The sequence below is a fragment of the Nomascus leucogenys genome, unplaced genomic scaffold (assembly GCF_006542625.1).
Source record: "Nomascus leucogenys isolate Asia unplaced genomic scaffold, Asia_NLE_v1 Super-Scaffold_249, whole genome shotgun sequence".
Taxonomy (NCBI): domain Eukaryota; kingdom Metazoa; phylum Chordata; class Mammalia; order Primates; family Hylobatidae; genus Nomascus; species Nomascus leucogenys.
In genome coordinates, this window is record NW_022095768.1 from 1,025,727 (window position 1) to 1,040,147 (window position 14,421).

The following is a 14,421-nucleotide window of genomic DNA, read 5'->3' on the forward strand; positions in this document are numbered from 1 at the left end:
CTCCTTCTCTGAGGCTCCAGGGGCAACTTGGCTTTTCTGTCTCAGGAGGGGCTCCTGGCTGCTCTCCTAGAATGCCCCCTCGCTGTCTGCATCAGAGGCACTGTGGGTTTGGATCGCCCCCTTCCTTCTGCATTTTTAGCATTCTCCCCTCTGGAGATCCCAGGCTGGGTCTAACCTGGGATCCCTGACATTGATGCAAAGGAATGCCGCTTCCAACCTCACACCTGGCTCCTAGGAGTTTAGCACTGTCTTCCTGCCACCTGGGGGGCAGGGTGTCATGTCAACCCTCGAAGAAGCCCCCACTAGCTCCCTTCAAAAAAGGCTAAAAAGAAAACTTACAGAAAGTCCCCAGCCCCCACCAGCCCTTCTCCCCCGCCCTGCCCTTCCCCCCCAGAGCAGCCTAGCAGGGACAGGGAGCTAGGGCGGGGGAAGCAGGCAGGCTTTGTGACCTGAGGGTTGTCCCTTTTTTCCCAGGAGGCGGGGGGGAGAATAGATCCCGGTCTGAGCCCCCCCCCACTTCCGTCCCCAGTCTCCAGATACCGGTCCTCGCCTCTCCGCGCCGCGCGCTGCCTCTTCTCCCCGGTGCTAGCAGCGGCCGCTGGCATTTGGAAATCTGCCCACAAAAGGGGGCCTGGAGGAGGAGGAGAGGAGGGACGGAGGCCGGCGGCGAGAAACGGCATCCGGAGTCCAAAACATCATGGGAAAAGGAACCGAGCGGCGGCGGCTCTGAAGGCTGTGCCGCTGCGCCCGACCGCAGTGCATCAGCGTGGCCGCCCTGACATCCCCCAGGACGGTTAACATGGGGCATTATGCGCTGGTTAACAGGCTCCGAGCTGCTCAGCGACTTGTTTTAAGCATTTTCTCCCTCGCTCTCGCTTTTAATCTTGTCTCTAGTGGCGTGTGTAGGGGGGAGGACTTTATTTCCATTGGCTAAGCTCTCCCTTCCCACCCACATCTCTTCCACATCACCTTGGTGTCTCCCTAAATAAAACCAGCCCTCCTTATCGCCTGGAAAAAATCAGGAGCTAGAGTTTGAATGGGTTTTATATAAACACTCACCCCTGTCAGCGTGCGGCTGGGCTCTCAGGATAAACTCAGAGCGTCTGGCCCGATGCTTGCCTTGCGTTCTCTCCCCTGAACGTCAAGGTTTAAGCAGAGCCCGAGGACTGGGAACTCTTCTTTGAAATTCGATCAACCTGAAGCCAGTTGCGGAACTGCACAGGGTCCCGATGGACCTCAAGGAGAGCCCCAGTGAGGGCAGCCTGCAACCTTCTAGCATCCAGATCTTCGCCAACACCTCCACCCTCCATGGCATCCGCCACATCTTCGTGTATGGGCCACTGACCATCCGGCGTGTGCTGTGGGCAGTGGCCTTCGTGGGCTCTCTGGGCCTGCTGCTGGTGGAGAGCTCTGAGAGGGTGTCCTACTACTTCTCCTACCAGCACGTCACCAAGGTGGACGAAGTGGTGGCTCAAAGCCTGGTCTTCCCAGCTGTGACCCTCTGCAACCTCAATGGCTTCCGGTTCTCCAGGCTCACCACCAATGACCTGTACCATGCCGGGGAGCTGCTGGCCCTGCTGGATGTCAACCTGCAGATCCCGGACCCCCATCTGGCTGACCCCTCCGTGCTGGAGGCCCTGCGGCAGAAGGCCAACTTCAAGCATTACAAACCCAAGCAGTTCAGCATGCTGGAGTTCCTGCACCGTGTGGGCCATGACCTGAAGGATATGATGCTCTACTGCAAGTTCAAAGGGCAGGAGTGTGGCCACCAAGACTTCACCACAGTGAGTACTTGGTTTTCAGCTCACTCTGTCTGGTCCTCTGGAGAAGTGGTGCGCCGGTGGTCTCCTGCTTGGTTTGGGGTTTCCTTGTGCTTTGGGACAGGAGAGAGAGCAGTGCCTCACCTGAAGGCCACGAGGGTAGTTGGTCAGAGTTGTGGGAGCTGGTTGCAGGGAAGGCTACCGGCCAGGATAGAGCACTGCTGTCAGATCAAATATGGAGGGTGAGTGGGGGGCTTGCGGTGGGGGATCACTTCCCCAGACGTGCTGAGTTGGCTTCCTCCCAGTCAGAGGGAGGAGGCCTGGGCTGTCCGTTGTCCGGTGCGCTTGGTGTCCGAGCTGTGTGATTGGAACAGCTTGTCATTGACGAGGTGGCATTCTCTGTGTGTGTGTGTGCGTGTGTGTCTCTCTCTGCTCGGAAGTGGCATCAGGCACTGCATCCTGTGGGCTGGGCTGGAGCTAAAGCCGTCAGAGAAGGGGGTGTGGGGCCCAGGCAGTCTGCCTGGCTCTGGTGGCTTTGGGAGCTTGCTGGAGCAGGTGATGCTGCAGAGGTGTGGAAGTCTCCTTGCTTCCTTTCCTTGTGTGAATTCTAAGCTCCGTGTGGGGAGAGAAGAGGCTGGGGACCACAGGGCTCCATCTGATCTGTTGGCAGGTTGAAGCCAAGAGATGTTCAGAGTGCTTGGGCAGAGAGGAGAGTCTGGGTGGAGGCACGTGTGCAAGGCGGTCAGGAAGATGCCTGTGAGGGTGAATCAGTCCCGGCTGCCTTGTCTGGGAGCTTTGGCTTGAAACTCAAAGGCTCGGTTTTCTCTATGTATAATCACTTAACGACGTGGATGCAGGAGGAGGGGTGCAGGGAGGGGGCGAACAGCTGTGGGAATGGAAAGCCTGGGGGAGGAGTGTGGAGCTGAGTAAAGAGGAAAAGCGGAGGGGGATGTGGCTTAGGTTCAGGATGGGGCTTACTGGAGGGGCAGAGAGGAAAGGACGAGAGGAGCGCTGTTGCTGCCAGGGTTCTCTCTCCAGTTAGTGGGCTGCTAGGCATAACTTGGCATAATAGGTCAGACAGCAGCTGCTGACTACTGTTTGCTGCCAGGCAAGTCTGGGAATCAGGGGCTGTGGGACCCTCCAGAAGTCCAGTGTGGCTGCTTCCCCCATAGCTGCCTTAGGGAGGATTGGAGCTTTTGAGTCTCAGAATGTTGAGCCAAAATGCAATTGCAAGTTGGGAATAGCAGGTATAGCAGTTGGGAAGAGGCTGACCTGTGACACCAGCACTTGTCTAGGGTCCTCTGCCTAATGAAGACATTTCTTACCTTTCCTGTGCTGCGTCCATTCCCCACCCCCTCTTGGATTCACCAGCCTCTTGCTCTGAGGTTCTTTTAATGCGATAACCAGTCTCTGCCTGTAGCCTCTGTGATTGCTGTTGGCTATCTCTGATTCTGAAAAAGCCCAGAGTGCCGGGAGCATTGCCTCTCGCAGTCTGTGTGCTAGAACTCTGTTTCTTGGAGGAGCTGTTTTGTATTATCCCTTTTAAGTCTTGTGAGGAAGAGCACAGCAAAATCGGCAGTAGTGTATGCTAAAGAGGAAGCCAGTCTGAGCTGGGGGAAGGGACCAGTAATATTGGAAGCTCTTCTAGATGGAGCAAACAGGATCCTAAAACATGTCACGCACAAATGATGCCTTAGGTGGCTTGAGAAGAGATAGAGAAAATGCCTTATTCTTGGAGGCTGAAGCCATCACTATATTCCACCTCGTTCTTTCTAGCGCCTGGCAACGCTCAGCTTCACCACTGCACCGTGCAGCTTGGAAATGCACTCAGCTGTTCCTCTGTCTGCCTGAACACACATGGAACGCACAGACGACACAGAGGGTGACCCAGAGAGAAACTGTAATAAGTAGAAGACTCTGGGTTGAGTTCTCTAGCTTCCTCCTGACTGCATGTCCAACTGGTGGCTTCTTCTGAATCCATGTCTAAGTTCCATTTAGAAGTAAATGTTTTTTGACCCCAGGCTATTGTTTTATACTTGGACCATCATTTTACTTGCTAAGATCCCAAAAGGTCTTTAAGATCAGGCCTTAAAGTTCACCTGAGCTTTTGACCTCTTTGTAATGTTTCCCAAATAGTGAAATTGCCCGTGGATAAGATTTAATACTCTGTCAGTGGCATGTCATTATCTGCTGTCCTCACCAAGTTCAAGAGTTGTCTGTTTGAGTGTCCATTCCTCGGGCTGGCCCTCTATGTGTGACTTTCCCCATCATTGAAAAGGGGGTGAGCCTCAGTGCTGCTGTTCAAATTGTTCAGGAGTGTCAGAAAAAGCATCTACTCCAGGACAGCCCAAGGAGGCTCCAGCAGGGAGGCTGGTCTCTGCCCCCAGCTGGGCACGGTGGGCAGCAATGATGAGCCTTTACTAGAGGGAACATGATGCTGAGTCTGCTCAGGACCTTGTAGTGAGGAGTACTCCTCCCGATTCTTCCTTTGTCTCCCTGTCTTTTTTTGGCCTGGGATATGAGTATCCTTATTGGGCTGCCCTACCAGAAGAGAGCAGAGAGCCTGGACAGGTGGCTGTTGGAGAAGCCACTTGATCCGCCTTCTCTTATTCATTTTCTCTGCTGCACATCCCTCTCCAGTCGGCTTATTTATGAGGCTCTATCTGGGGTTGTACCATGCTAGGTGACTTCTTTCTCTAAGTGCGGTGGCTGACCTATTAGAGAAGTTAAGTATGGGGGAAGGGATGTCACAAGGGGATGGCTTTTCTCTGTATTTATTTTTCTATGAAGCATACCTAGTGGCATCTCCAGTGCTAATGCTCTAGCATAAGCTTTCTTATTCCAAGTTCTTAGCTGATGTGCAATGAAGTGCGTAATACCCTTTAATTAGTGAATGAGCCATGATTCTAGCAGAGTGAGACAAGGCTGTCTGCGGAGGGTAAAAGTCCCAGGGAAGCCAGGTGTGGAATGCTGACTACCATGTAAACAGGTGTGCTTCATGCTCATGCAAGTACACTCTTAGCCCTCACCTAGGACAATCTGATTTCAGATAAGCACACGTTTTTTCCCTCCTGGAAAAGCAGAAGACAGCTTTGATTCCAGATTGTCTACTTAGGGAGGTTGCCTCATTGACCTAGAGCGGAAGCAAGGAGGAGGGATTGTGTCTCTGGCCATGATGTTGGATAATGTGAGTTCAAGATTAAGAGTAGAAAGACACAGGTTTGAAGCCCAGCTACAACATTGTCTTTCTTATTCCCTGGTTGTATCTTGCGTCATCTCTAGGCCTCGACTTGGTCATCTAACATGAGATAGCAATATTTGACTTACTAATCCACAGGGATGTTGGGAGGCAATATATGTGTACACTGTGCCAGCTACAAAGATGGAAGGTGGGGTTGGTTTCCGTATTAGTAGTCGGGCTATTGTTTAGCCTAACTGCCCTGTTTGCAGGAGTCGGACCTGATGAGTAAAGCTATAAAAGATGAAACCAGGGAGGGAGAGGTGGCTACTGCTTTCTCTGTTTGGAGCAGTGGGTTTAAGTCCAACCTGACTGAGATGGGGTTTCTTAGAATGGAGGTCACAGTCGGATTCGATAGTTAACTCTTGCTGACAGGTAGTGGCCCCACTGCTTGTGACCAGGACATGACTGTTTTATGTTTTTTCTCTGCTCATCATGTTAGGGTTCATCTGACTCCAAGTACAGAAATACAAATGACATTTCAGTTTCATACTTAACCTACTTTCATAGTTGTATGTATTTGTATTTTAAATTTGAGATTTCTTAGGAAATATATTTCTTTCTTTCCTTAACAAAAGAAAGGTCTCTCCACTATGAGATCTTGTTAGAGTCACTGTGTAGATCTTGTTAATTGACATCACCTAACATTGTAGAGATGGTGGAGGTGAAGGTTTAGGAAGATCACATCTTTGGAATTCTTGCACAAGGCCAAATGGGTCTGCAGCTAACCTAGTCTATCTTTTTTAAAAAAATTATTATTATTATACCAGGAACATGTGGGTGAAGAATGTGAGTTTTAGGGAGAAATCTGAGTTGGAATTCCAACTCTGCCACCAATTTGCTGTATATTTTGGGACAAGTTTCTTAACCTCGATTGTCTCATCTCTAAATTAGGAACAATAATACCTACCACTTAGAGCTATTGTGCTGACTCAGTGACATAAAGTATGTGAAGGCCTAATATGTGGCAGGTGCCTAGAGCCGGGTAGGCCCCTTGCTTTGCTTAGTGTCCCGCAGGAGCTCACTCGACTCTCAGTCCAGTGGTTTGCTCACTATTCCATACTATAACTTCACCAACAGCTTTGGAGCACAGGCAACTGCTGTGTTGGTGGTATTCTCAATTCTCATTATATGTTAAGCTTTCACTTCTCTCTGTGCTCTTCATATTAATTCTGCCGCTCAAACGTCCTCTCCTTACCCATCATCTTGGCTTCCACATTGAATCTCATGCTCCCAAACTCAATTCTAGGAAGCTCACTTGTCCTGTGCCAGCCCCCCTCCCCCCGCCAGGAGCGGGTGACCTATGCACCCTGTACACAGCTTTTATGGCAGCGTGTCATAGTGCTTTATGCATGGTTATTCCTTTGTCAATCAAATAGAGCACCTATTGTGCAGTGTGATAAAAATAGCCTAGAGCCTTGCTGTTGTAGAACTCCCAGCCCATTTCCCACCCCCTCCAGATGAGGTGATAGCTGAGTGCAAGAATGTAGTCTCATTAAACCCAGACTCTGCATATGTGCATATGTCATGCTAAATATGGGGGCTGCCCACAGGAAATACCATGACCCTGGCATGGTTTGCTAATTGAATAGTTACTTGCTGTTCCTGGAATAAACCCAGAACCCTTTGCTCATGGACCTTTCCTACTCTACCTCTTTACTTTTTTTTTTTTTTTTTCTTGAGATGGAGTCTCATTCTGTTGCCCAGGCTGGAGTGCAGTGGTGCTATCTTGGCTCACTGCAACCTCCACCTCTCAGGTTCAAGTAATTCTCCTGCCTCAGCCTCCCGAGTAGCTGGGACTACAGGTGCCTGCCACCACGCCCGGTTAATTTTTGTATTTTTAGTAGAGACGGGGTTTCACCAGATTGGCCAGGCTGGTCTCGAACTCCCGACCTTGTGATCCACCTGTCTCGGCCTCCCAAAGTGCTAAGATTACAGGCGTGAGCCACCACGCCACCCTCTTTACTTTTTATACCTCTTTCTCCATGTCTATTTATCTAAATCCTAGTCATCCTTCAAAATCCAGCTTTACCATCACTGTAGCCTTGTCCAGGAAATCATTGCCCAACCCCTTCCCATTCCCATAATCTAAATTACTCTCTCTCTTGTCTGTCTTCTGAACAGCATTTTGGTTTATTCCTCTGTTAGAACAGTCATTATTCTTTTTCTTGCATTAGAATCATGAAGTGCTTGGGCCAAAAATGACCTTAGAAATGATTTAATACCCTAGTTTTTTAAACACTGATAATTTTTAATTTTAAAAAGTTTATTAGTAAAAGGTACATATATTTATGATGTAGAACACTGCTTTGATGTATGTATACATTGTGAAGTGGCTAAATCAAACTATTTAACATATATATTACCTCATATACTTACCATTTTCTTGGGTGGATGGTAAGAACACTGAAAATTTACCCCCTTGGCAATTTTCAATTGTTCAATATATTGTTATTAACTGTAGGCACTATGATGTACAATAGATTACCTGGGCTCATCTCTCCTGTCAAACTGAAATTTTATGTCCTTTGATCCATATCTCACCTATCCACCTCGCCACTCCCCAGTCCCCGGTAATCACCATTCTACTCTCTGTTTCTAGGAGTTTGACCTTCTAAGATTCCACATACAAGTGAGATCATGCAGTATTTGTCTTTCTTTGCCTGACTTATTTCACTTTGCGTAATGTCCTCCAGGTTCATCTATGATGCCACAAATGACAGGATTTTCTTCCTTTTTAAAGGCTGAATAGTATTCCATTGTGTTTATATATCACAAATCTTTATTTATTCACCTATCAATGGACACTTAGGCTGTTTCCATATCTTGGATTTTGTGACTAGTGCTGCAATAAACATGGGAGGGCAGAATCTCTTTGACATTCTGATTTCATTTCCTTTGGATATATACCCAGTAGTGGGATTGCTGGATCATATGGTACTTCTATTTTTAATTTTTTGAGGAACCTCCATACTGTTTTCCTTAATGGCTGTACCAGTTTACATTCCCACCCACAGTGTACAAGGACTCACCTTTCTCCACATCCTTTCCAATGCTTGTTATTTTTTGTATTTTTGACAACAGCTATTCTAACAAGTGTGAGATAATATTGCATTGCTAACTTTTTACAAATTGCATATTTCTTTTTTCTCCCCTCCTCATAAGACCTGATGTCTTCACTCATCCTTCTCTTCTCAGCACCTAGAATTGCTTAGCACATAGCTGTCAAACTGTTTCTTCAAAGTTTGGGTAAAGTGAGTTTGAAGTTTTTTTTAATGTAGAGTAAGTCTAGTTGGTATATGGTGAAATTGTTGTTTTCCAGCTTCTTTTTGCATTGTGGGTTGCCAGGATTCCACCCTGGCATTGGGATGACTTGTCCCGTTATTGTTATTGTTTAATAATACACTTTCTGATTACAGAATTAACCCATGCTCATTGGAGAAAATTTGGGAAGTGTGGGAAATAATAAAGAAAGGAGAAACCTGGGCAATATAGTGAAACCCAGTCTCTACAAAAAATACAAAAACGAGCAAGGAGCGGTGGCACATGCCTGTAGTCCCAGCTACTTGGGAGGCTGAGGTGAGGTTAGCTTAAAACTGTAAGGTTGAAGCTGCAGTGAGCCATGATCACACCACTGCACTCCAGCCTGGGCAACAGAGCGAGACACTGTCTCAAAAAAAAAAAAAAAAAAAAAAAAAAAAAGAAAGAAAGAAAATAAAAGAAAAAAGAAAAAAAGAAAGAAAAGAAAAATTGCCATTAATCGCTTCCCAGATATAATTACATATATTATTTTAGCATTTTGGGAGTACTCCTATTCAGCCATGCATCGTGTGCATGTGTGTGTATTACTAGGCTTGGGATCTCACTTTTTGTGCATCTGGTGTCATGTCTGCTCCACAGTACACATCCAATCAATGTTAGCTTGCTCTCTTCTTGAGTCCCCTGGGTAGTCTTGAGGTCATTAGGAGATTCCTTCCTTTTAGGCTCAAAACTGAACACCAGTTACTCTCCTTTGATGGCACTTTGTTGATAGCATGTCTGCTTGTTTATCTGATGCCATCTTGGTCCTACTGTTTTTTGAATGTTTGCTAAGATGCACCAGAGATGTGTTCCTTTACACAAAGTCACACATTCTGACAGGCCCAACCCTGCTCCGTGATGAGGCCCAGGTTTGAGTCAACTCTGGTTCTTCTTGCAAGACCATCCACACTGCAAGCCTCAGCACACAGATGTAGATCCTGACTCTCCCCTATCTGTAAAGTCTCTAGGTTCTATGTCAAAATGGCCTAAATTGCAAATAATGCAAAATAGATGATTTCTCATATTCCTTAGGATGCTCTGAAGTCTTGTGAACATTTGGCATGCCCTTGGAGGGGCAACCATTGTCAAGCTAAGCAAGTTTTCCATGATGTCTGCCTCTGTTTGGGATCTTCCAGTTTAGAACTTTAAGCTGTAAGCTCTCTGGAAGTCGTGCTTTCAGGGGTATATAAAATTCTTTCTGATGTGATGAAGGGGTGAGACGATGACTGACAGCTGACTATTTTGATGACCTGCAACGTCTACTTGCAAAGAAAAAACTGAAGCTACTGCACAAGTTCCTAAATAATGCCTAGTTGATTGTTGGGTGAATCTGCACGTCTGTGTCTCTTTCTCTGGAAGATTTTAGACATCCAGAACTGCTTAGAAGGCTACCTGGAAGCTTATTGACTGGGGCGTTGGTTCCTTTCCTCCTCTCTCTTGTAGTTCTCTTTTCCTCTCTATAGAAAGTTCTTCCATTAATGAAGAGATGAATTTAACAAAATTTTGGTAAAGTGAATCCTAGTTTGCTACTGATTTCTTTTGTAAGAGCTGAAATGTGATCCCATTAAAAAATCTCCCAAAGACTGAATTGGTAGCATTTAGCACTAAGTTTGCCATTAGAAGTGGTGCTCCATAGAACAGCCCATATGTCCAAGTGCCACGTACCCCATTCCCTCCATGAGACTAAAACGGTACCACCTGAGTCTAGAGAGACCCGAAAATTTGCTGTATGCTTTCTCTTTTTTGTGGGATGTTTGTGTTTGATGGAGCTGAGTTAAAATATCTAACTTGACCAGCAAGGCCATTTGACCCATGATCTATTACCACCTGAGACCAAGCCTACATCACCCCTCCCAGTTTGAAACTCCATATACCATATTTCACTCATGCATTTGACTTAAAACCATACAGACTGGGCTTAGTGGTTACTGGATAGCAGCTGTCTCCAACACTCAGAAATACTACACGGTTATTATTTGATAAATTGAAATTCTCTGATAAAAGCCAGTTTATCAGGTTGGGCTTTATTTGAGGATAACATTCCCCAAAGTGCCATTCTTTGGATGCTGAAGCATCTTTCCATCTCCCAGTACTTATCTTCTCCTGATTTTGATATATTCTCTATTGATTGCCTCAGTAGCCATTGAAATTTATGCTCAGAAGAAATTAAGCATGTAACACAGAAGCAACGTATTTGCCTGGATTTATGACCTCTGCAGATTTAGTTGCACAACCTTTGGGAAGGTAATAAGCCTCAACGGGCCTCAGTTTGCTTATCTGTAAAATGAAGGGGTGGAATTAGGTGGTTTCTAAGGACTTGCCAACCTGTACCGCTCTAATGCAACAGAACATAATAAACATTTGTTTTCTGATCCTACATCTGTTTGCTGAAACTCAAACTTTAACTTACGTTGGGAGTGGGGAGGAGTTGCTGCTCATTTGCCACCAGATCTATTTATCTATTTATTTTTTTGTTTAATTATAACAATTTTATTTTGATAGATATGTACAATGGAAGCAGAAACACCTAGATGCACTGAGAGGCTGCAGCAGGATGAGGGAGGCACAGAAGCTTGCTCTCAAAATCCTGTTCAGGAGCCATGATATTGCCTGACTGAAGCTCATCGGTCTGACTCCAAGTTTGCAGCACAGTAGTCCAGCAATTGAGGGGAGTGATCCACTCTGGGTCTTACATGCGTGAATTAGCAAGTGTATCTGTGGAAGACACTGTTGGTCAGCCCAGATCCTCTTTACTGCACCTGTAGGTAGAGCACATAACAGCTTAATCAGTCCCCTTCATGGGGAAGCTGGCCCTTGGTTGACAGGTGCTGCCTCTTCTGGAGATACCTGGGAAGTTATTCACCTCCCCACCACCTGGGGGCAGCCAGTGGCCAGTGACTCACTGACGGGATTAGGAAATGCCAGTCATCTCGCCTCAAGATGGAATACACTGTGGTGCAGTTCACACTCAGTGCTTCCCGTGGGATCAGGCTGAGCTGGACTTCTCCTGAAACCACATTCATGCTTACCTTTTCCCCTGCCCTACCTTCCCCTTCCCGCTTCTAGGCTTTTTATGAGAACAATCCCTCAGTAAATCACCTGTAGAAGGTATGCCATCTCAGGCTCTGGTAGGGAACCCAACCTGTGTATTGATTAGTTTTAGCTTCTTTATCCATATGGTAACATGGACAATAGTCCAGGCATGTGGACTTAAGTGTGGCTTAGAAAGAAAAAAATACCTTTTTCAAAAATCTTTTAAACCTGGGACTTTCAAAATCTGTGTTTTCAACTCAAGACTGATAACAATTCCCAAGGGTGGCCTTCATAACTCAAATGAGCTTCTCTCTGATTGGGATTCACTACTGTAAGCACAGCTGGTTTGTTCCCCCTTGGAATTTTTTGCCCAAAGAAAGCCCTTCCCAAGGCTTCCCTTCTCCTAAGAGCTGAGCCATACCCATTCTCCCAGCTGTTACATGACCCTCACCTGCTCACATTCTAGCACACACTTTTATCAGCACCTGCATTCTCATTTCCTAAGTTTGTTCTCTCTGAAAACTTCCCTTTCCTACCCTTCTACCAGCCTTCATTTCCATTTCTTCCTGAATGTGCATCAGCCTGGCTTCAAGCCATGAAGAGGAGGCTATGCATTTGATGTTGGCAGTGTCCTGGGCCCATCGATAAAGTAGAAGGCAGTGAGAGATGTATGGCTGACCAGAGGTGATGCTCCTCATATGTCACAGAAACCATGAGTGACGAGGAGCGTATGAAAGAACTGAGACAGTTTAGCCTGAAAAGCGAAGTGGGTGACTCACGGGCAATATGAGAGCTGTTTTAAAACACTTTGAAGGCAATCATAGAGAAGAGGAATGTGACTTTCTCTGTTTGAAGCCAGGGAGCAGAGCTAGCGCCAATGTGTGGGTAAGAGTTTAGATAAGTGGATATCGGCAGACTAGAAGGAGTTGTCCTGGGAGTCTAGAGCACCCTGTACCCTGGCATCAGCTCTAGCTGAGGCCAGACAATTGCTTATTGGCAATGCTGCAGATGTGGATCAATGTCAGGTAAAGGGTTGGGTTTAATGACCTCTAAAGTTACTTCCAACTCTGAGAGTCTTTGATTTATTTCCTTCCTGCACGGATAGTTGGGGTCAGAGGTGAGGGACATTGACAGATAGCACTGGAAAAAAACAACTGATAATAGATGCAATCCAGCACATCCAGACTACAGAACCACCCCATTTCCCAATACTGTGTAGTCTTGAAGGTAATTATTTCAGAAGTCAGGAATAAGAATGGTGCCACATGAGACTCTAGACACAAAAGAGTGGATATTTCAGTTCATCCAGAGAAAGTGTGGGAAGTGGGTGGCCGGTGGAAGCCAAGGATTGAAGGGGCTGTTAAATGATCTGGGCCTCCTAAAGTGTGTATGGATGGCTCCTCAAGAGGCAGTTCCCAGAGGAATTTGTTATAAATTCTGGGAGCTGGAGCCAACCCTAGAGAGCAAATCTTGAGTTGTGGTTGGGCATGGCCTGGCTCCATGTGGAGGCCTGCAGAGACTGAGAGGTTTATGGACTAGAGATAACTCTAGGTTTAGTAGGGCTAGAGATAGACCCAGCTATAGGAGTTTGGAAGGAGAGTGATCTGGCAGAAAGAATGTCCTGCCCAGGAGCACTGATAACAGACAACAAAGGGATATCTGAGCTTGGGGAGCTTGGCAAATGTTGGAAGAATGAAGAGCTCTGGCACTTGAGATAATAACATAACGAGGTATTTTGGCCTCGTGGTACAATCATGGAATTTAGTGCCAGACAGGTGTAGGTTCCAGGTTTCCCTGACCTTGTACAAATTACTTAACACCTCCAGACTTCAATATCCTCATCTATTAAATAATAATAATAATACTGGTACTTCATAGGATTGTTTGCAGCAATTGAGTGAAATAATATAAGTAAAACTTTAAGTGTTATCCCAGATGTGGAACGTCAGCTGTTTTGTTACTGTTGTTACTGTTATTACTACTAAGATGAGCTGGTGATACAACATAGTGACAGGAGATCCAGAAGCAACACGATTTTTTGGAAATCTATATTGGCAGTGTAGTATCAGGAAGTCCCAAGAAAGTATGGGGAATGAGGCTGTGATCAAGCCAGGGACCCAGCTCCGGCTATTACAGTTGAGCATAAGCTACTATAGACATGCAGGTCTTGTCAAAAATAAAAGTTCTTTTATTTGTTCATCATTGTGTAGCTTACAAAACCTGTTAATAATGGCTAACATTTTCTGAGCACATACTGTATCCCAGGCACTGTTCTATGCACTTTACATGGAATACTTCATTTGGTCTTCACAACAGCCAAGTGAAATATATAATAGTTGACATATCTTTTTTTTTGTATGGAAAAAACTGAGGTTTAGAAAAGTGGAAGAATTGGCCTACAGTCAGTTATCTTGTAATTGGTGGAAGCAGGATATGAATGAGGTATCTGATTTCATATCCTAAATGCTTTCTAAGATGCTATTTGATCCTCACAATAACTCTGAAAGTGGAAAATGTATTGTCTGTTTTGTGTTGCTATAACAGAATACCCGAGACTGGGTAATATATAAAAAGAAAAAAAAAAGAGGTTTAGTTAACTTATGGTTCTGCAGGCTGGGAAACTCGACACTGAGCAGTCACATCTGGAAGCTTCTGGTAAGTCAAGCCTACTACAGACATATGCCCAGATCCCACAGACATGGTGCTTGTGATATGCAAACATCATGACTTTAAGATCCCAAGCCCATCTTCCCCGGAAAAGGCAAAGTTTCATTCACAAGTTTGACACCCAGTGTTCTGGCTGTACTCCCATTGAAACCAGCATTTCCAAAGATGCATGACATCAGCCCAGAAACCACCTGAATATTCATCAAAAGAAAAGATCTGCTGAGAGCCTTGTGCTGCATCAAAACATGGCAGAGAAATGGGAGGGGAACCAGATGCATGCAAAAAAGGCAAAACACAATAGGCAACCTTGCTTTATAACAATCTGCTCTCATGGGAACTAATTCATTCCTACAAGAAGTAACCCAGTCTAGCAAGAAAGACATTAATTCATCTTAATGATGTAATCACCCCTTAAAGGGACCA

The 14,421-nt window shown here is 45.9% G+C and overlaps 1 protein-coding gene across 1 annotated transcript in view; it reads left to right on the forward strand.

Moving 5' to 3' along the window:
- The first annotated feature begins 959 nt into the window (after positions 1–959).
- The window catches only part of ASIC2 (acid sensing ion channel subunit 2), a 1,082,573-nt gene continuing 1,069,111 nt past the window's right edge, over positions 960–14,421 (forward strand). The window contains exon 1 of the mRNA XM_030807900.1: positions 960–1,784. Coding sequence (XP_030663760.1) covers positions 1,230–1,784 — 555 coding nt within the window. The 5' untranslated portion in view covers positions 960–1,229. The remainder of the gene's footprint in view (positions 1,785–14,421) is intronic.